The 26,665-nt window shown below is 41.5% G+C and overlaps 1 protein-coding gene and 1 non-coding gene across 15 annotated transcripts in view; both read left to right on the top strand.

Annotated features, from left to right (window-relative positions):
* The window catches only part of R3hdm1 (R3H domain containing 1), an 88,529-nt gene extending 65,245 nt beyond the window's left edge, over positions 1–23,284 (top strand). For 9 of the 14 annotated variants that reach the window (XM_076547273.1, XM_076547277.1, XM_076547276.1 and 6 more), the window contains 8 exons: positions 6,975–7,126; positions 12,677–12,780; positions 14,166–14,338; positions 17,135–17,279; positions 20,784–20,866; positions 21,251–21,335; positions 21,947–22,297; positions 22,691–23,284. In XM_076547273.1, the coding sequence (XP_076403388.1) occupies positions 6,975–7,126; positions 12,677–12,780; positions 14,166–14,338; positions 17,135–17,279; positions 20,784–20,866; positions 21,251–21,335; positions 21,947–22,297; positions 22,691–22,812 (1,215 nt within the window). In that variant the 3' untranslated portion in view covers positions 22,813–23,284. Of the gene's footprint in view, positions 1–6,974; positions 7,127–12,676; positions 12,781–14,165; positions 14,339–17,134; positions 17,280–20,783; positions 20,867–21,250; positions 21,336–21,946 lie in introns of all 14 variants that reach the window. The other 5 variants (XM_042258050.2, XM_006996286.4, XM_076547281.1 and 2 more) reach the window with 3 other exon arrangements.
* Positions 23,285–26,193: 2,909 nt separating this feature from the next.
* On the top strand, positions 26,194–26,266 carry Trnaa-agc (transfer RNA alanine (anticodon AGC)). Its single transcript has one exon. It is a non-coding gene; the product is annotated as a tRNA-Ala (tRNA).
* The last annotated feature ends 399 nt before the right edge of the window (positions 26,267–26,665 follow it).

Raw genomic sequence — 26,665 nt, forward strand, 5'->3', positions numbered from 1 at the left:
AAAGGGTAAAGGAATTTATTAGGAAGGAAGACTCGCTACAGGAGATTTATCGGAAGGTACTGGAAGGCCAAAGTATAGTCCCATGCTGTTCTTCCGCCTGAGTCATTCCAGCATGAGGCCACACCCCAGGGGCAGGTACTTCAAGGTCATAGGTTGATTCGACAGTTACCTGTTACCTCTCTAGGGGGCGGTGCTTCAAGGTCATAGAACAGATATCCAATACTAATAGTTTTTAAATGGAGCTGGATGTTGAAATAGTTCCTGTTTTTTGTTTTTAGAGAGAGCATGTTTTTGTAGTTTTGGAGATTGAAGTATTATGCTTGCACTAAAGCATGCATTTTTTGCAAGTTCTTTATCATGTTATATCAAGCAGTCCTCACACTGGGTAAATGTGAAGGTAATAGAGATAGTGTTGTGGCCAGCTGAGAATGGAAGCTTCCTTTGTCATGTTTCTACTACTGTGGATAGAAGAGTACAAAGGGATAAATTATCGTCTGGAAAACAGGCCAGGTCAAATGATATGTCCTTAACAGTGTGTGTGTTCTGAAGCCAGGCGTTTGTTGTTGTTGTTGTTGTTGTTGTTGTTTGATTTTACATCATCTCCCTGATCCCTTGCCTCCGCCTAGTCACTTGCACCACACCACCAGACCAACTCTACTGTGTTGCCCAGGTGAGGTACAGGGCCTGCTCACCTACAGTTGGTGAGGGTGGGGCCAGTTCTCCCTAGAGCTGTAGCCAGTAAGGGGCATGGCCAGCTCTGTGCAGCCCTATCCTCACTGTTTTCAGTGTGAAATCTCACCACAGGCTGGGGCTGGGGCAGGGCTGTGGACCTGGACATGGCCTCTGACAGTAAACCCATGCCGGGGCAACACCATGTCCCTGGGTGGCAGTACAGGCTACCCAGATCTAGTGGCAGTGCAGGCTACCCAGATCTATATGGCCTGCAGATGCTTAGCCCTTGGGCACTAAGATGGCCCTTGTTGGCAGTTCAGGTCATTCTGGCTGGAATGGACCTAGTGGTAGTGGAAGCTACACATTCTTAAACAGCATCCCTTTCTCTTTCTTTTGGAGTTCTGATTTGTTTGTTTGTGTGTTTGTTTGTTGAAACCAGATCTAACTATGTAGCTCTGGCTATCCTAGAACTCTATGTAGACCAAGTTGGCCTTGAACTTACATAGAGATATGCTTGCCTCTGCCTCTTGAGTGCTGAAATTAAAGGCATTCACCACCATTTCTGGCAGATTTTTTTCTTGTTAAAAATATATTTGAGTGCTAGAGAGATGACTCAGTCCTTAATACTGCTTCTTGTATAATTATCAGGACCTGAGGTCCATCTTCAGCACCCACAACAAGGGCAGCAGTGCAGTCTTGTGGTTTCAGTGTTGGGGAGATGCAAAGAGCACGGAAATAATCTTAAAGCATTATACACCTCCTTAGTAAACAAAAAGACTGAAATGTGAAGTGTTTTACCAAGATGAGTGAATCAGACACATAGTTGTTCGTTTGTCTGTTTACTTTGTAATAATTTCACCCAAGGGAAAGTAATTAAGAGTTTACTGTGTATTTTGAGATGACTGATTACAGGTTGCATTTTAGAAATATGACTTAAAGTTAATTAACCTTTTTTTTTTAAGCTGGGTTTCACTGTGTAGTACTGACTAGCCTAGAATGCAGTAAACTTTAGAGAAATTACTTAATTCCAGTCAACTTATCTATAAAAAGGATGTTGCTCATCATAGTTGCACACACCTGTAATCCAGTATTTTAGAGACAGAGGCAGGAGGATTACAGCAAATTTTAGGCCAGCCTGGTTTGCACTGCAAATTTAAGGCCAGTTAGAATAGCAAAACCCAAACAGCAACAAAAAATTGCCAAGAATTTATGAAAGTAGGTTTTTGGGTTGTTGGAATGTTTGGTTTTTTTTAAGAGGCTTCTTATTTTGTATTTTTTTTAATTATATATATTTTATTTTACAATACCATTCAGTTCTACATATCAGCCATGGGTTCCCCTATTCTCCCCCCTCCAACCCCCTCCCCTTAACCCCAGCCCACCCTCCATTCCCACCTCCTCCAGGACAAGTCCTCCCCCGAGGACTGCGATCAACCTGTTAGACTCAGTCCAGGCAGGTTCAGTCCCTTCCTCCCAGACTGAACCAAGTGTCCCTGCATAAGCTCCAGATTTCAAACAGCCAACTCATGCAATGAGCACAGGACTCGGTCCCACTGCCTAGTTGCCTCCCAAACTGATCAAGCCAATCAACTGTCTCACCTATTCAGAGGGCCTGATCCAGCTGGGGGCCCCTCAGCCTTTGGTTCATAATTCATGTGTTTCCATTCATTTGGCTATTTTTTTTTCAATAATTGAGTAAAACTGAAATTTATTATAAGCCACAGTCGTCCTAGGGACCTCCATGCTATATATATATAGCCTCTATGGTTCTATGGGTTGTGGTCTGATTGTTCTTTATTTTATATCTAGAATCCACCTATGAGTGAGTACATACCATAACTGTCTTTCTGGGTTTGGGTTACCTCACTCAGGCTGATTTTTTTCTAGTTCCATCCATTTGCCTGCAAATTTCATGCTTTCATTGTTTTTCTCTGCTGAGTAGTACTCCATTGTGTATATGTACCACATTTTTTTCATCCATTCTTCCGTTGATGGGCATCTAGGTTGTTTCCAGGTTCTGGCTATTACAAATAGTGCTGCTATGAACATAGCTGAGCATGTATCTTTATGGTATGAATCAGCATTCCTTGGGTATATGCCCAAGAGTGGGACGGCTGGGTCTTGAGGTAGTTCGATTCCTAATTTTCTGAGAAACTGCCATACTGATTTCCACAGTGGTTGTACAAGTTTACATTCCCACCAACAGTGGAGGAGTGTTCCCTTTGCTCCACATCCTCTCCAACATTGGTTGTCATTGGTGTTTTTGATCGTAGCCATTCTAACAGGTATAAGGTGGTATCTCAGAGTCGTTTTGATTTGCATTTCTCTGATGATTAAGGATGTTGAGCATTTCTTTAAATGTCTTTCAGCCATTTGTAGTTCTTGTTTTGTGAATTTTCTGTTTAGCTCTTTAGCCCATTTTTTAATTGGACTGTTCAGTACTTTGATGTCTAGTTTCTTGAGTTCTTTATATACTGTGGAGATCAATCCTCTGTCAGATGTGGGGTTGGTGAAGATCTTTTCCCAATCTGTTGGCTGTCTTTTTGTCTTATTGACTGTGTCTTTTGCCCTGCAAAAGCTTCTCAGTTTCAAGAGGTCCCATTTATTAAGTGTTGTGCTCAGGGTCTGTGCTGTTGGTGTTTTATTTAGGAAATGGTCTCTGGTGCCAATGCGTTCAAGAGTGCTTCCTATTTTCTTTTCTATTAAGTTTAGTGTAACTGGATTTATGTTTAGGTCTTTGATCCACTTGGACTTGAGTTTTGTGCATGGTGACAGATATGGATCTATTTGTAATTTTTTTACATATTGACATCCAGTTATGCCAGCACCATTTGTTGAAGATACTTTCTTTTTTCCATTGTATAGTTTTGGCTCCTTTGTCAAAAACCAGGTGTTCATATGTGCATGGATTAATGTCATGGTCTTCAATTCGATTCCATTGGTCCGTATGTCAGTTTTTATACCAGTACCAAGCTGTTTTTATTACTATAGCTCTATAGTAGAGTTTGAGGTCAGGGATGGTGATGCCTCCAAGGGTTGCTTTATCGTATAGGATTCTTTTAGCTATCCTGGGTCTTTTGTTTTTCCATATAAAGTTGAGTATTTTTCTTTCCAAGTCTGTGAAGAATTGTGTTGGGATTTTGATGGGGATTGCATTGAATCTGTAGATTGCTTTTGGTAAGATTGACATTTTTACTATGTTAATCCTACCTATCCATATTATTTGTGGCTATTGTAAAGGGTGATGTTTCTCTGACTTCTTTCTCAGCCCTTTTATCATTTGTGTATAGGAATGCTACTGATTTTTTTGAGTTGATCTTGTATCCTGCCACTTTACTGAAGGAGTTTATCAGCTGTAGGAGTTCCCTGGTAGAGTTTTTGGGGTCACTTATGTATACTATCATATCATCTGCAAATAGTGAAAGTTTGACTTCTTCCTTGCCAATTTGTATCCCCTTAATCTCCTTTTGTTGTCTTACTGCTCTAGCTAGAACTTCTAGTACTATATTGAATAAATATGGGGAGAGTGGACAGCCTTGTCTTGTTCCTGAATTTAGTGGTATCGCTTTGAGTTTCCCTCCATTTAATTTGATGTTTGCTGTTGGCTTGCTATAAATTGCTTTTATTATGTTTAGAAATGTTCCTTGTATTCCTATTCTTTCTAAGACCTTTATCATGAAGGGGTGTTGGATTTTGTCAAAGGCTTTTTCAGCATCTAAGGAGATGATCATGTGGTTTTTTTTCTTTCAGTTTGTTTATATGGTGTATTACATTGACTGATTTCCGTATGTTGAACCATCCTTGCATCCCTGGGATGAATCCTACTTGGTCGTGATGGATGATTGTTTTGATGTATTCTTGGATTCGGTTTGCCAATATTTTGTTGAGTATTTTTGCATCAATGTTCATGAGGAAGATTGGTCTGTAGTTCTCTTTCTTTGTTGCATCTGTGTGTGGTTTGGGTATCAGGGTAATTGTAGCCTCATAAAAAGAGTTTGGTAGTGTTCCTTCTGTTTCTATTGTGTGGAACACTTTGAAGAGGATTGGTATTAGTTCTTCTTTGAAAGTCTGGTAGAATTCTGCACTGAAACCATCTGGTCCTGGGCTTTTTTTGGTTGGGAGACTTTTGATGACTGTTTCTATTTCTTTAGGGGTTATTGGTCTATTTAAATGTTTATCTGGTCTTGATTTAATTTTGGTATGTGGTATTTATCCAGAAAATTGTCCATTTCTTCCTGGTTTTCCATTTTTGTGGAGTACAGGTTTTTGAAGTATGAGCTGATGATTCTCTGGATTTCCTCGTTGTCTGTTGTTATGTCTCCCTTTTCATTTCTGATTTTGTGAATTTGGGTGCTCTCTCTTTGCCTTTTGGTTAATTTGGCTAGGGGTTTGTCTATCTTGTTGATTTTTTTCAAAGAACCAACTCTTTGTTTCATTGATTTTTTTGTATTGTTCTCTTGTTTTCTATTTCGTTGATTTCAGCCCTCAATTTGATTATTTCCTGGCGTCTATTTCTCCTGGGTGAGTTTGTTTCTTTTTGTTCTAGAGCTTTCAGTTGTGCTGTTAATTCATTGGTATGGGATTGCTCCATCTTCTTTATGTGTGCATTTAGAGCTATGAATTTTCCTCTTAGCAGTGCTTTCATAGTGTCCCATAAGTTTGGGTATGTTGTACTTTCATTTTCATTGAATTCTAGGAACTCTTTAATTTCTTTCTTTATTTCTTCCTTGACCCATTGATGTTTCAGGTGGGCATTATTCAGTTTCCATGAGTTTGTGGGTTTTCTATAATTTTTGTTGTTGTTGAGGTCTAACCTTAAGGCATGGTGGTCTGATAAGATACAGGAGGTGCAGGTGGTGTCTGTGTCTGAGAGTGCCTCTCTTGTTCTAATTTTTAGTCTTGGTTTAGTAGTGGTTCTTGGTTAAATTGGTGCTATTGTGCTATTTCTTCAGGGGCAGGTGATTTCAGTCGGTGAATTATATACTTATGATTCTGGTGATCTGGTTTGGTGGCTGGGTAGCGCCTTCTTCTGTGTTCCCAGGTCACGTTTTGTTCATTTGTCAACTCCTCAGCTGATCTTGTTTCTTCAGACTTCAAACTGTAGGCATCTGAATCCTCTCCCAGATGGGTTTCAGCTGAGCAGGGTAGTCTCACCAACACCTCCAAGTTGTTGGGTTTCACAGGATCAGCCGCTGGGCCCTGGGTTGTCCTCAGACGAAGTGTTCAGATTCGTTCTGGTTCTGACCCACGGAGATAGCTTCTTCCCCAGGTGTTGGGGTTAGGGGCGTCCCTGTTCCAAGCTGTGTCTGCTTGTCTCCGTCCCTGTGCCTGTCTGCCTCTGCGGGCTGCCACCGGACCTGTATGTCTCTGCCGGCTGCCGCTGGGCCTGTATGTCCCTGTCGGCCGCCGCTGCCGGGCCCGTCTACCTCTGCGGACCACCTCTGCAGGCCTACCTGCGTCTGCTTGTCTCCGCCATGGGCCTGTCTACCTCTGTGGGCCGCCGCTGGGCCTGAATGTCTCTGCTGGCTGCCGCCGGGCCTGACTGTCCGGAATGTTTTAATGAGATAATACACCAAGCACTTGGAACCTGGCAATAAGTGCACTGTAGTGTTGACCTTCACTATCACCATTACCATCACTTGTGACATTATCACTATCATAAGTTTATATGTTGGGTTTATTTAATAAAATCACTATATCACACTATAATTTTATGGTACAATTATAAATCAGGAAACCTTATGATGCCTGTGTGGTTTCTGATTTAGAAGCTGGAGAACTGAAGTAGAGATCTAACATGACTATCCAGTTTCTTGTGGAGAATTGAAAATCCACTTCCCAGATGCTTGCTGAGCTAACTCCTTTAGGCGTTCAGAGCAGTCTCTCCTTACCTCTGCTGGAAACACACTTGCAGCATTTCTGAGGTGGAACTGCAGTGTCTCATGGGTAGTTAAGTGAGGGTGGCCAAAGTTCCATAGCCCTCACTGTGACCTAGTGTGCATCACTGATACCCTCCCTGCATCCTTGTCAGCTTTGCCTGAGGGAAATGAGATGTCTCTTCCTTGTCACATGATCATCCTCTGGCTCGGGCATTCTTTTTTAAGAATAAATCATACTTTTCAAAAATCAAATTATGTGGTTCGTGTCAGTCAAAAACAGTAGCTGGCCCAAGGGCACGTAGACTATTATGGTGGTACTGTGGTGACCTTTTCTTACTAACAATACTTTACAAGTTTATAGGAACTTAACATGAACATCTACAAGATTTAGATTTTCTATTTAAATTGTCTTTCAAATTCTAGGTTTCACTGCCTCAAGGTTCTCAAGGAATTGCCCATCAGACTTACCAACAGCCTGTTGTGTTCCCTAACCAGTCTAATCAAGGGTCTCTGCCCACGACAGGGATGCCAGTCTACTACAGTGTCATTCCATCTGGCCAACAAAGCAATTTAAGGTGAGTGTGACTCCAAAGCCTACTCCTGGCTTCCCACTGTTCACAGGAGCATTGTGTGCTGCACCACTGAAAGTTGACCAAAGGGCTACAGTTAAATAAATTACAAAACAAAAGGTGTGATGCTTTCTCGTTTTCTAATGATTTTTTTAGATTTATTTATTTTTATTTTATGTATGTGTGTTTTTCTGCATGTATGTAAATGCAACACATGTATGCAGTGCCCAGGGGAAGCTAAAATTGGCATTGGATCCCCTGGAACTGAGGTTACAGATGGTTGTGATCCATCAGGTGGGTGCTGGGAACTGAACTTGGATCCTCTGTAAGAACAGCTATGTTCTTAACTGCTGCATTATTCTGGAGGCCCTTTTCTACTAATTTTTAAACATTCGTATGAGCTGATTATCCCAGCCCATTTGAAAATAGAAATTTACATGGATTTAAAATCTTTGAAAATGGAGTGTAGAAAGATGGCTTCGCAGTAAAGAGCACTTGGTGGCTCACCACAGTGTATAACTCCATAGCTTCAGGGGATCTAATGCCTCTTGCCTGCACAGGTACCTGTACTTACGTGCACTTACGTGCCCACTTGCAAACACCCACACCTAGTTAAAAATGAAAAGAATAGGGGATGGAGAAATATCTCAGCAGTTAAGATCACTTGTTGCTCTTCTAGAGGACCTGAGTTTAGTTTTCAGCACCTGTTTCTTACAGCTAATAATTGCTTATAACTCCAGCTGGCTTCCACATAAATAAAATAAATCTCTTTTGGGATATTCCTGAACCCTTTATGACTGACTAATGGTAATTTGCTTATCCCTAAAAATACTGTCCCTCCCTTTGACAGTGTATGGTGAAGCATTATTCTCATTAATCTTATCAATAAGAAATCAGGAGTCGGATATCGGGGTAAAAACCTGAAAGATCAGAGAAGCAGAGGAACAGCCACAGTCACTATTTACCTCACCAGTTCCTCTGTCCAGAAGTGACTGAGATCCTCTCTCTGCCCCCACCTTACTACTTCCTGTCTCCTCTCTCTACAGTCCTCCAAACATCTATGGTTAATTTTGGTTGCCTAGTGGCTGGCCTCGCCCTCCAACTCCAAGCTTTATTTGTCAGAACACAATCAGAATAGAATATCACACAACAGTATGGTAGCTGTTCTCATGGGTTCAGCTTTAGGGCTGAGGTACCAGCAAATTGACTGAGGCTGAGACTCAGTCTAAGAGTTTGAAGAATGACATACAGAGCAGAAGCAGTACAAGGGGGGCTGAGAAGCAGGCAAGGCTCCTGTGTGTCCATTAATGTGCTCTGAACCTCATCATTTACTGCAGTAGCTAGCATGCATTGTCAGCTTGGTGCAACTCAGAATCCCTTGGGAAGAGAGTTTCAACGAGGGAATGGCTAGATCAGACTGGCCTTGGGCATGCTGGGGGTAAGGGTGGAGTTGTCTTGCTGGCCTCAGTTGATGTGGGAAGACTTACCTAAAAGGGGGCCCACACTATTCCCTGGTTCCTGAATTATTTGGTTCTTTATGTTTTGTTTTGTATTTTTCAAGACAGACTTTCTCTGTGTCGCTCCTACTGTCCTGTACCTCATTCTGTAGACCATGTTGGCCTCAAACTCAGAGATCCGCCTGCCTCTGCTTTCCAAGTGCTGGGATTAAAGGCGTGCGCCACCACCCAACTGGGTCCTGAATTGTAGGAGTAGAAAAGGCAAGCTAGTTGAGCGTGAAGCACACGTGTATTCGTGTCTCTTAACTGTGGATGTGATGTGACAGTTTGTGTCAGGTTTCCAATGCCTAGACTTCCCTGCAATAATAGAGTGTAACTGGGAATAGTGAGCTTTCTCTCCTAAGTTGCTTTTTTGTCGGGGTGTTTAATCACAGTACCAGCAATGAAAGTAGAACAATTATCAATCAGCAGAAAAGTAAACAGTTAGATGAAAAACTAACTATAAAAGGTCGTCACTCGTCATACATGCAACACAAATGTCAATTCTACTTCTGCAAACTAAAAATTTGCAAACCCTTTCTCTGTCCTGAGATTGGTTAGTAAAATGAGGCCATTTTTTCATAAATGAAACTGCCCTTTTAACATGAAGATTGATGTCACAGTCAGATGTCATATCATCCACCAAAAAGAATTGAAGGGCCTGAGAGGGTGTGGCTCAGCTGGGAGAGTGCTTGCCCCAGCATGTGTGAAGCCCTGGGTTCTACTTAAACCAGGTGTGGTATGCACCAGGGAGGTGGAAGCAAGGTCAGAATGAACTCTTTCTAAAGCTAGCTCCATTTGTAGAATGTCAGAGCGTTCTTTGCTAACATATCAGAAAACATTAGTAAAACAGTCCTTCCTATGTTGGCTAAGGCTGAACAAAGTTAAAGATAGCTATACTCTTCTGAGTTTTTTCCATGGTCCTGAAGTGCTTTTGTGAGGGAAGGTCAAACTACAGAAATCGATAGGATGGCGGAGTTTTAGGATTTTCTTTGTTTGCTGTCTTCAGTGCTTTCTTTCAGATAGGATAACTCTTAACAGTATGAGGAAAGGTGAGAGAGGAGTATGCTGCCCCCATCTCTGGGTGTATTCAGCTTTGTGAGCTGAAGTAAGCTAACTGCGTGTGGATACTAGACTGCCTTTCCTATAACGAAGCGGCCTTCCTCTATTCCACCTGTAGATAGCCCAGTCAGGGCTGGCATGGGCTCCACCTGAAGAACGGAGTGTGTGTCTTGTCACTCTTGCGTCTAGACAAATTACAGCAGTTATTTGGCATCTAAGTGTATCATATACAGAATTAAGGAAGGATCTTTCTAGGTAGAAATTTGTAATTAGCAGTTTTTAAAACAATAACACTCTTTACAGAAAATGTTACTTCTGCTTCAGATGAATAAAGACCACAATATTTCTGACATTATAACCATCTATTAAAAGTTCCTAACACTTAGCCTAGAAAGGAATAAAAAGTAGTAAAGCATAAATCCTCAGCTGTGCCAGATGACTATTGTCTTGAGGTCTGTACAACATTGTGCCTATTAATAATCGTGCCTTTAATAGTTACAACTTTTGGTTTGTTTATTTTACTTATTACATGAGTGTGGTGTGGTGTGGTGTGGGCACACAAGTGCTATAACACATGTGTGGAGATCAAGAAACCTCACAGTGAGTAGACCACAAGCATGTGAACAAGATCAGGTGAGGGTATCTCTGTGGGCCAAGGAAACCTGAAAAATCCTCCAGACTGTTGCCTAAGCTGTATTATTTCTATAGGTCACTCATATTCATGTAGTATGTTCTGGGCATAATTAACAGCAGAATAAGTAGTGGGGGGGCACAAAAACCACTATTAACCTCTAAGCCATTTTTCTAGCCCCTCAAATCACTCTATTAAACCCTCCCTTTAATTACTTTCTCTTTCCATTTAATGGAAATTCCTGGCTTACTTTCACTTAAGCGGCAAAGCTAATTGTTATTAAGGAATCATCGGCCTGAAATCCATATGAATCTGTGTGTATGTTGCCAGGAACTGAACACAAAACTTTAAAAATGCTACACATTGTTAACACCATTTGGGGCATTTTTAAACATGTAAATGTAAACAAATACATATAGAATCCCCATGTGTTCACACTTAACACTTATCGTGACTATTGTACTTTCATCTAAACTTCCGCTTCTGCCCCCTCCTATAGTATTTTGTGGTTTGTTTGTTTTTTTTAGATTTATTTATTTTATTATTTTATGTGTTTGCATGTTTGCCTACATGTATGTGTATGCACCACATGCGTGCCTGCTATGCTGGGAGGTCAGAAGAGGGCATTGGATCCTCTGGGACTGGGATTTTAAGACAGTTGTGAGCTATGATGCTGGGAATGGAACCTAGGTCCTTTTCAAGAGCAACAAGTGATTTTTACCACTGAGCCAACTCTACAGCTCATCCTTTAGATCCCAGGTATCATCATATTATTTTATTCATGAGCATTTCAGTATATTTAGCCCTAAAGATTTTTTAAATTCATATGTCCATCATGCCATTTCTTTTTTCTTTTTCTTTCTTTTTTTTTTTTCAATTCTTTACATAAGAAAATATAGCCCATACATGTTTTGTAAATTCTGTATGTGTCTTAGGAGCTGCCTGTCTCTGGATTTGACTGATCATATCTATCTTCTGACATGTATCTGTGTTTTCTAAGTCATTGGGTAATCGAGTTCAAAGTAATGTTTTTAGTACAATTATATGAGACAGTTCCAAGAAATTATTGTGTTATGAAGTGATCCTTACTGAAAGATGGCTTAATGGCTTAATGGAGACTGACCAGGCTGGTATTATAGATTAGGATTGCTGACCAATCATCATCCTGAAAGAATTTATAAAGGGAAAAATGTGAAGATTTATAGTAAACTCATATTAGTTTGACTCTAAGTGCTATTCAAAAATATCTCAAGAACTTAAGTTTTTGTTTTGTTTTGTTGGTTTTTTGAGTCAGGGTTTCTCTGTGTAGCTTTGCACCTTACCTGGAACTCACATTGTAGACCAGGCTGGCCTTGAACTCACAGAGATCCACCTGCCTCTGCCTCCCAAGTGCTGGGATTAAAGGCACTTGCCACCACCGCCCGGCTGGCTAATTGACTTCTATGTTTGCCTGTTTTTATGTTAGAATATGTCAGAGTGTTTTGTTGCCTTTATGTTTACTACGTTTTTCCTTTTGTTTATTTTTGAGTTGGTGTTTGTTTTTCGAGACAGGGTTTCTCAGTGTAGCCCTGGCTGTCCTGGATCTCGTTCTATAGACCAGGCTGGCTTCGAACTCAGAGATCCCATCTCTGCCTCCTGAGTGCTGGGATTAAAGACGTGCACTACCACTGCCCAGTTTACTACATTTTTCAAGAAATAACATTTTTTTTCTGAGTTGGAGTATTGTCAAATTGCTCATTTTTTTACTTTTGAGATTATAATTTAAATGCATTTCTCCTCTCTTTTCCTCCCTCCAAGCCCTCTCATATGCCCCTGCCCCTCTCCTTCATATTCACCTTCTCTTTTATGTAGTTCCATGAGCTCTACTCACACTATGTTTTATTTATAAATTAGTGACTTCTTTTTTTGTTGTTTTGGGTTTTTTTGTTTTTTTCCAGACAGGGTTTCACTCTGTAGCCTTGGCTCTTCTGGTTCTCGATCTGTAAACCAGGCTGGCCTTGAGCTCACAGAGATCCACCTGCTTCTGCCTCTCTAGTGCTCGGATTGAAGGCATGCACCCCCATCCAGTGTGACCTCTTGTTTTAAAATCACTATTTGAACACTACAACAGAAATGTTAGAATAATGGTAAAAATTTTAGTGATAGGGTTAGGAATTTGATTTTCGGTGTCTCAGTTGGTGCTGTGAATGTAAAGTGATTTTTACTGAGTAATCACAGTTCAAAAAAGAGTTAAAATGAGGTTTGACTCCTGCCTGCCAGTTTGAAAAATATATCCATTTAAATAGATTTGGAGGAATGTTTATTTCAGACTTTCAGTCATCTGCATTTCATTGTACTGTTTTCTGTGTTTGGTGTTGAATCCTACAGCTCTGCAGTCGGTTACTTACAACATCCAGGGTCAGAACAAGGACAGTTTCCTAGAACCACGTCGCCATGCAGTTCTCAACAACTCCAAGGCCACCAGTGTGCAGGTATGTGTAGACAGCTGACGCAGAGGTCGTGGTTCATTTGAGGAGAGCTGAGTGGTTTTTAGCTCTCAGAGTGCTGGCATACAATACTCTCAGATGTCTCATGTTCTGTGTTGAGTCAGGTTGGCATGTGCAGCTCACACCTTCCCTTTCTAATACCAGGCCCATTCTTCTGCCTTCATTTTCAGTGAGTAAAGGTGCCTGCCGCCAAACAGGATGTCCTATCTGAATTTGATCTCTAGGACCTACATGAGGGAAGCCGACCCCTGAAAATAGTCCTCTGATCTTCACATGTGCACTGTTGAGCGAGACAGACACCCCTCCCCTAATAAACACTTTGCTAATTGTGCAGTACAGATATGTAAACAAGGGTCCCTTCTTATTTCTCTTGTATACATACCATTGCCAAAGTATTTAAAAATATATTTATATTGTGTGCGTATGCACACACAAAGACACATGCATTGAGTAATGGCACATGTAAGGAGATAGGACAACTTGACCTCTGGAAGAACAGCCAGTGCTCTTAACCACTGAGCCATCTCTCCAGCCCACTAGCTAGCTCTTATAACTTAACTCAACCCATTTCTATTAATTTGTATATTACCACATGGCCATGGTGTTACTCCTTGGGCAGTGGGCTGGTGTCTCTGCCTTTTTTCTCTCGCTGTCTCTTTAGGATTTTCCTACCTGGCTCCATCCTGCCCTGCCATAGGCCACTGCAGCTTTATTATCCAGTGGGAGCTACACATATTCACAGCATACAAAAAAACATCCCACAGCAGTTTGTTTTGTTTGTTTGTTTGTTTGTTTGTTTGTTTGAGACAAGGTCTTAGTATAGCACTGGCTGTCCTGGAACTCTTTGTAGATTATGCTGGTCTCAAACTCACATAGATGTGCCTGCCTCTTTATTTTTGCTAACATACTCACAAAATTTGTCTGTATTTGGAAAACATGTATTTTAAAAGTTAGGAACATTTAAGTATACATTTTGTGCTGTTCTTTATGAGGTCCTTCCAGATATTTAGGTCTGACGAATCCCCGCTGCTGTTTTAGAAGTTCTTTGTTTGCTTGTTTGCTTGTTTTCTTGAAAGTTTAGATTTTCGCTTATTTGAAATAGGTTCTCACTACATAAACCAGGCTAACCTAGGCATGATTCTCCTGCCTCAGGGTCCCAAGTGCTGGGATTCCAGGCTTTGTTTTAATGCCTTTTTAAACACACACCACTTATATGTAGCGCAGCTACACTGAGAGCTTAAATCTAGCTTGTATACATAGTTATAAAACCTAATTCAGAAATGTGAAGTTAATGTTGTTTTCCTAGTGTTCTGAAATAACCGTTAGCTGCTGAAATGCAGTTTCCGTGTACTCATTATCCTGATTTCCAGCTGTGCCACAGCAGCCACCTGGTGGAGGAATGGTGATGATGCAGCTCAGCCTCCCAAACAATCCACAGTCTCGGGCACATTCACCCCCACAGTGGAGACAAAACAAGTATTACTGTGACCACCAGAGAGGGCAGAAGTGCATGGAATTTAGCAGCATAGACAATATTGTCCAGGTAAGAGCTTGTGTTTGTTATCTGAGTCAGAGTCTCACTGTGTAGTCCGTCCTGTGACCTAGAAATCACATTGTTCTACTTGTCTCTGCCTCCCTGAGATTAAAACTATAAGCCACTACATGTGGTTTGGTTTGTAATTTAGAAACAACCCTTTCATCACGTATGATGATAACACTGTATTTGAAGTCTTTCTATGATTAATAGGGGCATTTGAACAGCCCTTACATCCAGACGTTTATATCAATATTCAAATATTATTTTTCAACTTTTAAAATGAGATCTTCTATAGCCTAGGCTGGCCTCAAACTCTTGATTCTTATACCTCACTTTTACTTTCCAACTTATTTATATTCCAAATAAGTTTGACCTAAAAATGTATCAGAAGAGAGCTGGGCATGCTAGTTCATGTCTTTAAATTTGCAGCATTCAGAAAGCTGAAGTAGACTTGCAAGTTTGACAGAGAAAAAGAATCAAAAACCAGGTGTCTTCATTACGTTTCTATTTCTATAAAGAAACACCATGACTAAGGCAATATATATATATATATATATATATATATATATATATATATATATATATATATAATTTTTTTTTTTCTTTTTCTTTTTGGTTTTTTTGAGTCAGGGTTTCTCTGTGTACCTTTGCGCCTTTCCTGGAACTTGCTTTGTAGACCAGGCTGGCCTCGAACTCACAGACATCCACCTGGCTCTGCCTCCCAAGTGCTGGGATTAAAGGTGTGTGCCACCACCGTCCAGCTCACATTAAGACTTTTTAAAAGATAAAACAGGAGAAAAAAAGATTTCAAGTATATTTGATAAAATCATAGCTGAACACACAGACAGTTCATATATAGATTTGCTAACAGACTATAAATAGCCAATGACCATTAAACAATTAAACTGTGTTTATTTGATTTGGGGTGTGTGTGTGTGTGTGTGTGTGTGTGTGTGTGTGTGTGTGTGTTTGTGTGTTACTGAGGCGTAGGTCCAGAGCCTAATGAATGTTGGACAAGTAATCTAGCACTGAGCTTCACTCTGATCTCAAAATACTTCATATTTCAAATTGGGCAAGTTCAGTCAGACATAATTTAAAATGTTAGCAAACACCTAGCTACAAGCTCTCTTAGTGTTTCTGGGTTGTAGTATAAATTCTTACAACTCTTTTTGGAATGCCAATTGGTGACATTTTCCCATTTTCTAAAACACAAAGTACAAAGTCTAGTTCACAAATCCACTTTTAGAATTTTGTCTAGTAAAAGATGGTACAGCAAGCCAGGCACAGTGGTGATACATGCTTGTAATTTCAGTTCTTAGGATGCTGAAGCAGAATAATTATGAGTTCAAGGCCAACCTGGGCTTGAGCCCCTATCTCAGGGAGAAGAAAAAAGTCTTCAAAATAATCTTTTGAAATGAGTCTTCAAAGATGTCGGAGTTCTGAAAGAGAAGTCGTATCAGATCAAATGAACTGGATCACCACAGGAGCTCTATCTAGCTCAGGACAGTTTGGGTTCTAGTCTGAATTCCAGAAATATAGGAGATGTTACTGCCTCTCTGTTATTAAAAAGGACGTTATTGGGACATCTGTCAAAATTTGAAAGAACTCTGTGGTTTGGATCATAGTATTATGCTATTGATGTCTTAGTGATGGTCCTGTGGTTTTATACGAAAATGTTGGGGACTGGAGAGATGGTTGATTAGTTAAGAGCACTGGCTGCTCTTCCAGAGGACCTGGGTTCGATTCCCAGCCACCCACATGGCAGCTCCCAGCTGTCCGTGAATCCAGGAGATCTGATGCTCTCTTGAGGCTAGCACATAGTGCTATAAGTATATGCAGGCAAACTACCTGCATACATAAAATAATAAAGCATGAAGTGTCATTATTTTCAGAGAATACACATTAATTTCTCCTAAAGGAGTATCATGAGCTGCTCACTCAAATTATTTTCAGAAAAAAAAAAAGTGCATATGTTGTATGCTACATCATCATTTCAGTCAGTAGTGTACAACATTGGTCAGGAGTGTCATGGTCAGCTATGGATGTGGCTAACTGGTAGAGTCCTAGGATGTTTGCGGTCCTAGGTTCAATCCAGTATTGCCTTCCAAAGAAAATAGATTATTTTGGAGCTCAAAAATTCCTGTCACCTAGCATTGTTTCAGTGATCTTGTAAGTGCACTTTAATGCTTATATAATGGTGGTATAACGGCATATTTATCAGAAGGCTCTCACATCACAAAGTCAGATAATTGTTAGAGAAGAAGCAAATGAATAGAAAGAAGATACAACCTGAATAAGGCATTGTATACCCTGTAAGCCAGCACACAGGAGGCAGAGTTGGGAAGATCACCAATGAGTTTGAGGCTAGCCAGGGCCATACTGTAAGACTGCCAAAAAGAAAAGAAAACATTAGCACCATTTAGGAAACTTAGAAATCCTTTGCATGTATTATATTGTGACTATTTTCCAAGTATGAAATTATTTTGAAATGAAATTTTGTAAACATTTAATTTAGAGAAGAATGAGATAGGTATATATTTTTCTTGCAAAAGCAACATCATTGCCAAGTTACAAAACAGGTTTCAACAATGGTCTGTTCTCATTTTGTAATAATGATGTGTGAATGCATATGCATAGGAATAATCTGTTGCTGGTGTTTGAAGGTAAAGATTATTCATAATGATTTAACTTTTGAAGCAGGTATCAGTTTATAATTCGATGAATAAAAAATATTTTGTCCAAAAGGAAATTGTGCAACAGCCTGCCCAGTGTTTCCTAATTTCCCCTCTGCTGTGATTCCAGCACAGCCCTCAATTGAGCAGCCCCATCATCTCCCCAGTGCAGTCACCCGCACCAGCTCAGCTGTCCACCCTAAAGACCATCCGTCCGTCGGGACCACCGCTCTCCATCATGTCCCAGTTCGCTAGACCTTTTGTTCCTGGGCAGGGTAAGTGTTCATGAAACTAGTCACAGCTTCAGAGAGCTGGTAACCATCCTGATGACACCTGCCACTCTTCTCTGTGTAACTGCATACATTTATTTATTTTGTGTGAGTATGTGCATACATGTGAAAATCAGAAGACAGCTTGCAGGAGTTGCTTCTCTCCTTCTACCTGTTCCAGGGATCAAACTCATGTTATCAGCCTTGGTGCTAATGCTTAATTAGAAACATAGTAATTCCTCCATGGTAACAGTACACAATGTTTTATGTTTTTAGTTTGTTTATTAAGAAATTGATTCAGTAAGCATTATACAAAGTTTAATGTGCCCCTGTTCTATGAATAAAGAAAGTTCTTTAAAAAAAAAAAAAAAAAAAAAAACTTTAATCCAGGTAGTGGTGCACACCTTTAATCCCAGCACTGGGGAGGCAGAGCCATGTGAATGAATCTCTGTGAGTTCGAGGCCAGCCTGGTCTACAGAGCGAGATCCAGGACAAGCACCAAAACTACACAGAGAAACCTTGTCTCAAATAAAATAAAATAAGTGAACTAAGCAGGCCATATGTAAATCTTATTCATTGTTTTAAACAAAAATCTAGGAATATAAGGATCCTAATTATATGAAATTTGCCTGCTGATGAGTTAATCTAATCTGTACGTTAGAAATCAGAATGTGGTGGAAATGAGATGTAGAAGTAATTGGTAAGGAAATAATAGGATAGCTCTTGGGAGAATGCAAATATCCTTTGCTATTTTGTAGTCATGGTTACTACACTACTGTTAGAATTTATGGAACACCACACTTCAGAGATCTCTACCTCCCAAGTGATAAGATGAAGGGTGTGTGCTCCCACTGCCTGACCTCTTTGTCTAATTTAGTGGCTGGCTCTGTCCTCTGATCCCCAGGCAAGCTTTATTGGGGTACATAATATATCACTACACATGCAGATATACATGCACACTCATGATTTTGTACATATTTTTGAAATAAAAAATTACTAAATTGAAATGGTGATGAGCACCTAGTCCAGCCTTTTATAAAGAATCATCTCTGATTATTGCCAACTCAATCTTAACATATTGGAAATAAATTCTGTCATATACAACCAAATGGGCGTGCGCCACCATTGCCTATCAGGTGTCAAATTTTTAAGCAACTTTCTATGAATTCTAAGCTTTTGAACATTATTGATTTGTATTCATTTCACCATTGTGACATACTCAACTCTAACTTGTGTGTGTCTTCACACTTTACATTGTGCCTGGGTTGTGTCTGCTCTGCAGACAGAACTTAGAGGAGGATGTGATAGGTATGTCCTGCCAGGGAGCTGCTCAAGTGCCCCCATCCAGTTCATCAGAACGGTTTCCCAACTAGTCATGGATGCAAATCCCAGCATTTGGGAGGTATAGCAAGAGGTCGTCTATGAGAGCAAGGCCAGCCTGGTCCACATGGTAAGTCTAAGCTAGCCATGCTGCACTGTCAGACCCAGTCTCAGGTTGTTTTTTGGTTTTGTCTTTAAATATCTGGGGTTACAGAAATGACTCAAGAGTTAAGAGCACTGTCTCTGTCTCTGTCTCTCTCTTTCTTTCTTTCTTTCTTTTTTTTTTTTTTTTTTTTTTTTTTTCATTTATAAAGACCAGACATTTATTTTCACAGTTATAGAGGGTAGAGGGTCCAAGGTCAAGATAACAGCAGGGTTGATGTCCAGTGACACCTGCTGGTAAGAGCACTTTCTGCTCTTGCAGAGGACCAGGGTTTGGTTTCCAGCACTCACATGGCTCACCAACTTCATTACCTCCCGTCCGAAAGGATTCCCCTTTCTTCTGGCCTCTGCAGACACCAGGCACACACATAAATACAAATTAATAATAAAAGTAATCATTTTTCAGAAAGAAAGAAAGGATCCCTGTTGGCAGGCAGGAAGTCTGTGCCCCACTTCTCTGTGTCAGGATGCTGTTGAAGGAATGAGCCTAAGATGCCTTGTACACGCGTCCTTGGCACTTGGTGATGGCTGAACTGCTGGACTCCTGTTAAAAGGAGAGTACGGATGAAAGCAGCACTGCTTTCCTGCCTTACTATGACAGCAGTCCGTGTGAGTGGAAGAGAGCCAACGCAGACCTGCGTCCTGACGGCCACACCCCTGTGGGTTTAGTTGGCGAGCCAGGGATGCTGAAAAGCCAAGTCATTCACTCTCTCTAAGCAAGTACTTACTAAAAACACCCAAATCAACCAGCTCACAACTGCCTGTCATTCTGCTTCCGAGGGAGTCCAACACCTCTGGCCTCCTGGGACACCTGCTTTTCTATATACATACCCACATAAGGACACACACATGGGCATACTTAAAGTTAGTTTTTAAAAATACTAAGTGAGGGGTTGGGGATTTAACTCAGTGGTAGAGCTCTTGCTAGGCAAGTGCAAGGCCCTGGGTTCGGTCCTCAGCTGGAGGGGTGGGGGTGGGGGGCAAAATAACAAAAAAGACTTAAAAAAAATACTAAGTGAAAGGCTGGCAAAATGACCCTGCATATAAGGACACTTGACTTGGCTGCCAAGCCTGACAGCCTGAGTTTGATTCCCCAGGACCCACCTAGTGGAAGGAAAGAATGGACTCCTGCAGGTTGTCCTCCACACTTGTGTCATGAAAAGTTTATGCCCACACAGTAAATAATAAATATAAATGGAAGGACTTTGTTTTTAAGTAAAGGATGGGGCTAGAGAGATGCCGTCTCAGTTAAGAGTGAGTCCTGCTCTTGTTGAAGACCTGAGTTTGGTTCCCAGCATCCATATTGGGCAGCACATCAACAATGTAACTCCAGCTCTAGAGGATATGGTACCCTCTTCCAACTTCCTTGGGCACCTGCACTCATATACACAGAACTAAAAATAAGTTGGCCGTTTCTGGTGTATACTTTTAATCCCAATTCTTGGGAGGCAAAGGCTATTGGATTTCTTTGTTCTTGAGGCCAGCGTGGGCTACATAGGTAATAAAACCCTCAAAACTTTTTTTTAAGTAAATGCATAGTTTCAAGGCATACAATGTAATTTCTCTATCCCTTCTCCTATTCTCCTGTCCTTACCACTCAGCCCTCTTTTGTAACCCTGCCAACAGTTAGCTCTTCTCCTTTCAGAAGCTTACTCTGGCTCTTTGAAGAAGTTAAGGAACTTTTTCATTTTACAAAAAGTACATCTGTCTCAGTAAGATGTCTCTACAGTTAAAAGAACTTGCCTCCAATTCTAATGACCCTAAGTTCAATCCCTAGGACCTACATAGTAGAAGGAGAAAACTAACTTCCACAGGTTGTCCTCTGGCCTCCACACGCCCTCATAATTTATTTAGTATTGGCACACATACAAACACACAAATAAATTTTAAAAATACACCCATATGTATACTTGTTTCCCACCAAACATGTTTTCTATGTTTATCTTCTTTCTGAACAGTTAGCAAACTCTGGTAAGTACATTACAGCCAAAAAGAGGGAACCATTAAAGTGTTTTTAATGACTTTCAGGAGATGCCAGGTATCCACTGCTTGGCCAACCCCTGCAGTACAACCCTCCTACTCTTCTGCATGGACACATTCCACACCAACAGGTATGATGGGCATTTCCTACTCCACAGACTTGGTTGCTAGACACCCTAACTGTTTCTGAGAACGTCAGAGGTGCTGAGGCCAGCTGTTAGCACTGGCTAAGTTCTGTGAAGGCCTCAGCCAGCTGCTGAGACTTGTTAGCACTGGCCCAGTGTAGGACAGAGCAAGGGACAAGGTGGCAGCTACTCAGCTCAGTGGTGCTTCACTACTGACAGCAGAAGATAGGGGTAGCCACAGGTAGAGCACCCCTGTTTATGAAAGACAGCCTCCTGGAGAGGTCCTAGTGAGCTGAGAGGGAGAGGCCCAAGGCTACGAACCCAAAGTTTGTTTAGGTGCTGTGTTTTCAAATATGACAACTTTATTTGCAACTCTTCCTGGTTTCCTAGGGTCAGTCTGGCAGCAGGCATGGAAACCGAGGACGCAGACAAGCTAAGAAAGCTGCATCCACTGACCTCGGAGCCGGCGAAGCAGGTGTGTCCATAGGTAGTGGTCTGAATACTCATTCCACCACACCATAAAAAAAAATGGGCTCCATTCTTCCAGAGTTCTTTTCAAAAGTTCCTAGAAATTACTCCATCTCCACCTTCCGTTTCTTAGATATGATGTGAGCGTATACATAGTAAGGCCTTGGCAGGTAGCTTTAGGAGCAAGAAAGAGGGCCACAGGGAAAAGATGTGTCTAGAGGAACAGGGGGAGAAAGGGCTCATTCTCACCATCAGAAAACAGTCAATGGGAAGTTGTCTTTCTGTGGTAAAGTGCTTTTGCCTTTATACTTCAGTAGTGCTGAGCAGCCGTGGATAGGGAGGGCAGGTGCTGTTCTCTTTATCTCATACTGGGAGTGGGAAGCTCAGAAAAGGTTTGCCCAGTGAACCTGGTCTAGAGAATGCCACTGTATAGTGCTATACCTTATCTGTCAAGACTGAGATCAGTACCTTGGCACTTAATGCTGAGGTGGAATGATTTTCAAGAGAAAAGGAGATTTTGTGAGTTTTCATAATGTCATAATGGGGGGGGGACAACATTCTTGATCCAGCTTCCCTGGTGGTAGGTATGCATTAACTCTCTCACCTTTTCCATGCTAGTTGTTGGCAAGGTCTTAGAAATCACGGAACTACCAGATGGAATAACTCGAATGGAAGCCGAGAAGCTTTTTGGGGAACTCTTTAAAATTGGCGCCAAGATCCGATGGCTTCGGGACCCCCAGTCTCAGCCCCAGCTCCGTCGTCATCCTCTGTGCTGTGGCAGTGGGGATAGCACTGTCAACCCCGAGCGCTCTAAACCCAGTGACCTGGCCTCTACCTACACTGTCCTAGCCACGTTCCCCTCCATCTCAGCTGCACAGAATGCACTGAAGAAGCAGATCCACTCAGTGAACAAGTTCAAGCTGAGAATGAGCAAGAAGCACTACGACTTCCACATCTTGGAAAGGGCAAGTTCTCAGTAAACCAGCCACCTTTGGACCCTCTAGAATCCCCTGTCCTCTCCCATCTGATTGGCTTGATATGTGGAGTGGATGTTAATATATAGACTCCTGGGATGTGCGGCCACATGTTACAGCTTTTGGAAGAAAAGCCAGGGACCCAGTAAAGGGAGGGGGAGATATCATTTCACCCCAGTGACTATAGGAACCCACACAGGAATGATACAGAGATAGCAGCTTTCTCTAAGGAAATGCTGTTCAGATGCCTCGTAACTTTTATAGTTATTTTGTTTTATATTTCTGAATTCTTGTATCAGATCCAAAGCTCTATTGTACAGCAAATACAGCAAATTATTCTTCAAAGTGATTATAACCAGTTGCAACCTGTATTTCTTTTTGCAGCCAGCACAGTGTGAACCAACTCAGACTTTGGGAGAAAAAGAATGCAGGAGTAGAATAACCAAGTCAAAACCATGTCAAAACTATCCTTTGGGGGATGCTGAGGGTGCTAAGGAGACCCACAACTAGACATTACTCCTCCACTGAATTGCTAAACACAGAAAAGTTTTCCAGGAAATCCAGAACTCCCCAACAGAGTCCTTCCTTCTTCATTTAGGTAGTATGGCCATTAAGTGTAAGGTAATTATGTTCTCAATGCCTCTTAATCAAACCACTTAGGTTACAGAGAAATAGGAATCATCCTAGGCAGGAAAATTATTCCACTTTTTTTTAAGTGTCCTTCCAATAACTAAATGCCACTCATCTGCATCCTCCTCTGTGGATATTTTATCTCCTGAGGAAATGCACTTGACGAGTGCTGACAATTTCTTAAGTGGTTTCATTTTGTTTTCATTGTTTGCAGCGGATTACTGGACATCCAAGATTCATTGCACTTATGAACAAGGAACCTTATTTTCAGTTTCTGTGTAATTTTGCAAGGCTGTACAATGTGCTGATGCAAGCCTTTTTCAGTTCAAGAGAATAAATGTTTACAAATGTAGACCCACTTTGTCTTTTTTCAATTAGAAGCCTCTTTAGGGGCTGGGAAGGTGGTTCATCAGGTGAAAGCACTTGTTGCGTATCAGTCTCTAGAAACATAAAGGCAGGAGGAGAGAACCCACCAAAAGCAGCATGAGAAACAACAGTATCACAGTTGACAACAGAAGAGGACCTACACTCCCATTCAGGCTAAGGGAAGTTACTTTTCCTGATGTCACCAGTGAGGGCCTTGTGACCTGTGAACAGTGGAAAGAGACCTCAGAATAAAAACCCACCCTCCTTGTGTGCTTGGTGTGAGTCAAGGCAGCACATCCACACTACTGCACAAAGCAGCTAAGTTATTCTCCACATCAGCAGCAGGAAAATGTCAACGTAAGACTTGAGCAGAGGCCAGCAGGGGGTCTTTGTGAAGGTGGTCTGATCCTTGCATGCCAGCAGTCTTCATGCTCCAGTACCCGGCTTCTCGAAGCTGGCCCCATGTCTGCGATTCTCGAGGCTTTGAGAGCTGATGATGAAAGAAAACCTCAAGCTCCCACTTACATTTGAACCCATTAGCCTTCATAGCGTCAAACTCTGCAGCTGCATTGCCCCCTTGGGCCTCATCGGCTCATGCAGCAGAGCGCATTGTTGCTGACTTACTTCTAACTCATTCATTCGCGATTGATTTTTTTTTTTTTTTCCTGGCATAGGAATATTGGAAAGGCATAAAGGAAAGACAGGAGGAAAGCCTGAGTCAGAAACACAAAAGTGGTCAAGGTAGTTCTTTGGGAAAGAGGAAAGGAAGCATTGAAATAGATAAAATATTAGCAAAGTGAAGTTCTCTTGTTGCTTAAGAAATTTACTTGTTTAACACAAACCTTAAACCATGTGTGGTAGTGCATGTCTATAATCACAGCACTTGGAAGTTGAGGCAAGAGTGCCTTTTCCAGTTTATGTGGTAGAAGGAGAGAACTGACTCCTGCAAGTTGCCCTCTGACCTCTGACACACTGTCACACACACAAATAAGTCCTCCAGGTTAAGGATGTAGCTCTCTTGGCACGATGCTTGCCTAGCATTCAGAAAGCCCTAAGTTTGATGATCCCCATCACCTCATAAACCAGGTGTGCTGTTACACACATGAAATCTTGGCACTAGAGAGGTGGAAACAAAAGAGTCAAAAGGTCATCTTTGGCAAGTTTGAAGACAGCCTGGGCTGCATGAGACCTGGGGCCACCAACCTGAAATTTTTGCTGGTCTGACTTGAATCAAGTCTACTGTGATGGGGGAGGGGTTTCATATGCTTTCTGAAGACAGGGATAAAGATGTCACCAAGAAAGCCTCCATTGACTGGGAGTGACCATCCTCAAAAAGACTGGAATACAGGGGTCACATGACAAAAGGATGAACACTGTACAGGTAGAAACCTCCAACCTCTGTTTACACATTTCACTTAAGCCTCAAAATAATTGAAGCCAGGCATAGTGGCCCAAGACTGTAATTCCAGCACTCAGGAGACAGGCATGATAATGGTTGAAAGTTCTCTACCAGCCTGGTCTACACAGTATGATTGTCTCAAATAACAATAATGCTGGTATTCCTGGATCAGAAGGATAGCCCATCGAGTAAAGGCACCTACCACCATGCCTGACTATTGACTAGTCACACCTCAAAAACCTCACACCTCAGAAACCACACTGTAGAAGGAGAGCAAACTCCTGCAAGTCATCTGGCCTCCATGTGAATACCACGGCAGGCCTGCAACCCATATTACACATACACATGCATCCACATGAAGAAGTAAGTGTAAAACATTAATGTGTTACAATAACACATTAATGTGTCACTAAGTGATAGTCCAGTGAAGCTTGAAGAAATTAAATGTAAAATGTGGTCTGGACAGTGCACACCTATGATTCCAGCACTCAAGAGGTGAAGACACAAAGATCCAGAATTAAGGTTATCCTCTGCTATACGGTTCATCATGAGACTGTCTTGAAAAACAAGGATTAGACATCAAATTAGCCACATGTTATGGTTAGGACAATAGAGGCTGATTTATCATATACTATGTAACATGCTTGGATTTGATCATATACAGTAGTCTCTGGTTTCACTTATGGCTTTAGTCGCCTGTATTCTAAAAATATAGGGAAATTTCCATTAAAAAGCAATTTGTGTCTTTTAAGTTAGCATCATTCTGAATACATGGTTTGTGATGAAACCTCATACCATCCTGTTCTGTCATTCCCAGTAATTGTACCTTTTTGTGTAGGGTGCCCACCCCAGTATGCTACCCACCTGTAAGTCATCCAGTTATCTCAAATAAGAGCACTGCTGTGAAAGTACTTCAGAGCTGGTGTTCAAGTTGCTCTTTTATCACCTAATATTTTACCCCCTGTGGAAAGCCTATAATATTTTAGGGTCAGATTTTTTTTTAATGCTGAATGCCGTTTATTGAAGGAGGGAGGAGGTCTTAAATACAGGCTTACAGCACAAAGGGAGAACCCCAGAGGGCAGAAGTTCGCTACGATGTTTTACAATCTTGCATCTAAGCTGTTAATGCCCATTATGCAGGATACACAGAAAAGGAACTTCCCATAAGCATTCAGGAGGGTGGAACCTGGCAGGGAATTAGCATAGGGAGGATATCAAGGTGAAGGTCAGCAAGCAGGGCAACAGTTACACAAAACGGGGGTCAGGGCCCTACAGGTCCCCCTTTTACTAAAAAATGAGCTTCTGACTTAGGTTGCATGGGACGTCAGCAGGTCACCTTACCCGTCATGGAGATGCCTGCGCAGGCCACACAGTCGCTCTGTCTTAGGTTGGTGAGTGCCCCCCAGGAATTACCCATCTCTGAATACTCATTATCATACAGGCTCAGTTGTGTGTGAGCTGCAGAGTTTTTGCTGCCAAAGATCTCAAAGTGGGGGTTGGGGATTTAGCTCAGTGGTAGAGCGCTTGCCTAGCAAGCACAAGGCCCTGGGTTCGATCCTCAGCTCCAAAAAAAATTTTAAAAAAAGATCTCAAAGTGGTGTTGGGCTTGCAATCTGTGTGTTCGACACAGAAAAGACCCAACAGAAGTCCTAACCCACCCATAGCCAGTAGGCTAAAGGCAACTGAGCCATTCCCTTTCTTAACGAGCCTTACTGCAAATTGGAGTCCTTGTAAGATGGTATCCCAAAAGCGAGTGGAACTTGAGTTTATAATGTATATAACTATTGAATTAAATGTATCATGCCCAATAGAATGAAAGATTAACTAATTGTGGTAGCTACTTTTGCTGCCAGGGTCTCCACTGTGCTAGCTGTAGTAACCAATTATGAAATGGCAATCCCAGAAACAGTAGCAGCTGTGGCCGCCACTGCTATAACAGCAACAATGGCAGCAGCAATGTCAAATTCT

Source organism: Peromyscus maniculatus, chromosome 11 (genome assembly GCF_049852395.1).
Source record: "Peromyscus maniculatus bairdii isolate BWxNUB_F1_BW_parent chromosome 11, HU_Pman_BW_mat_3.1, whole genome shotgun sequence".
Classification (NCBI taxonomy): domain Eukaryota; kingdom Metazoa; phylum Chordata; class Mammalia; order Rodentia; family Cricetidae; genus Peromyscus; species Peromyscus maniculatus.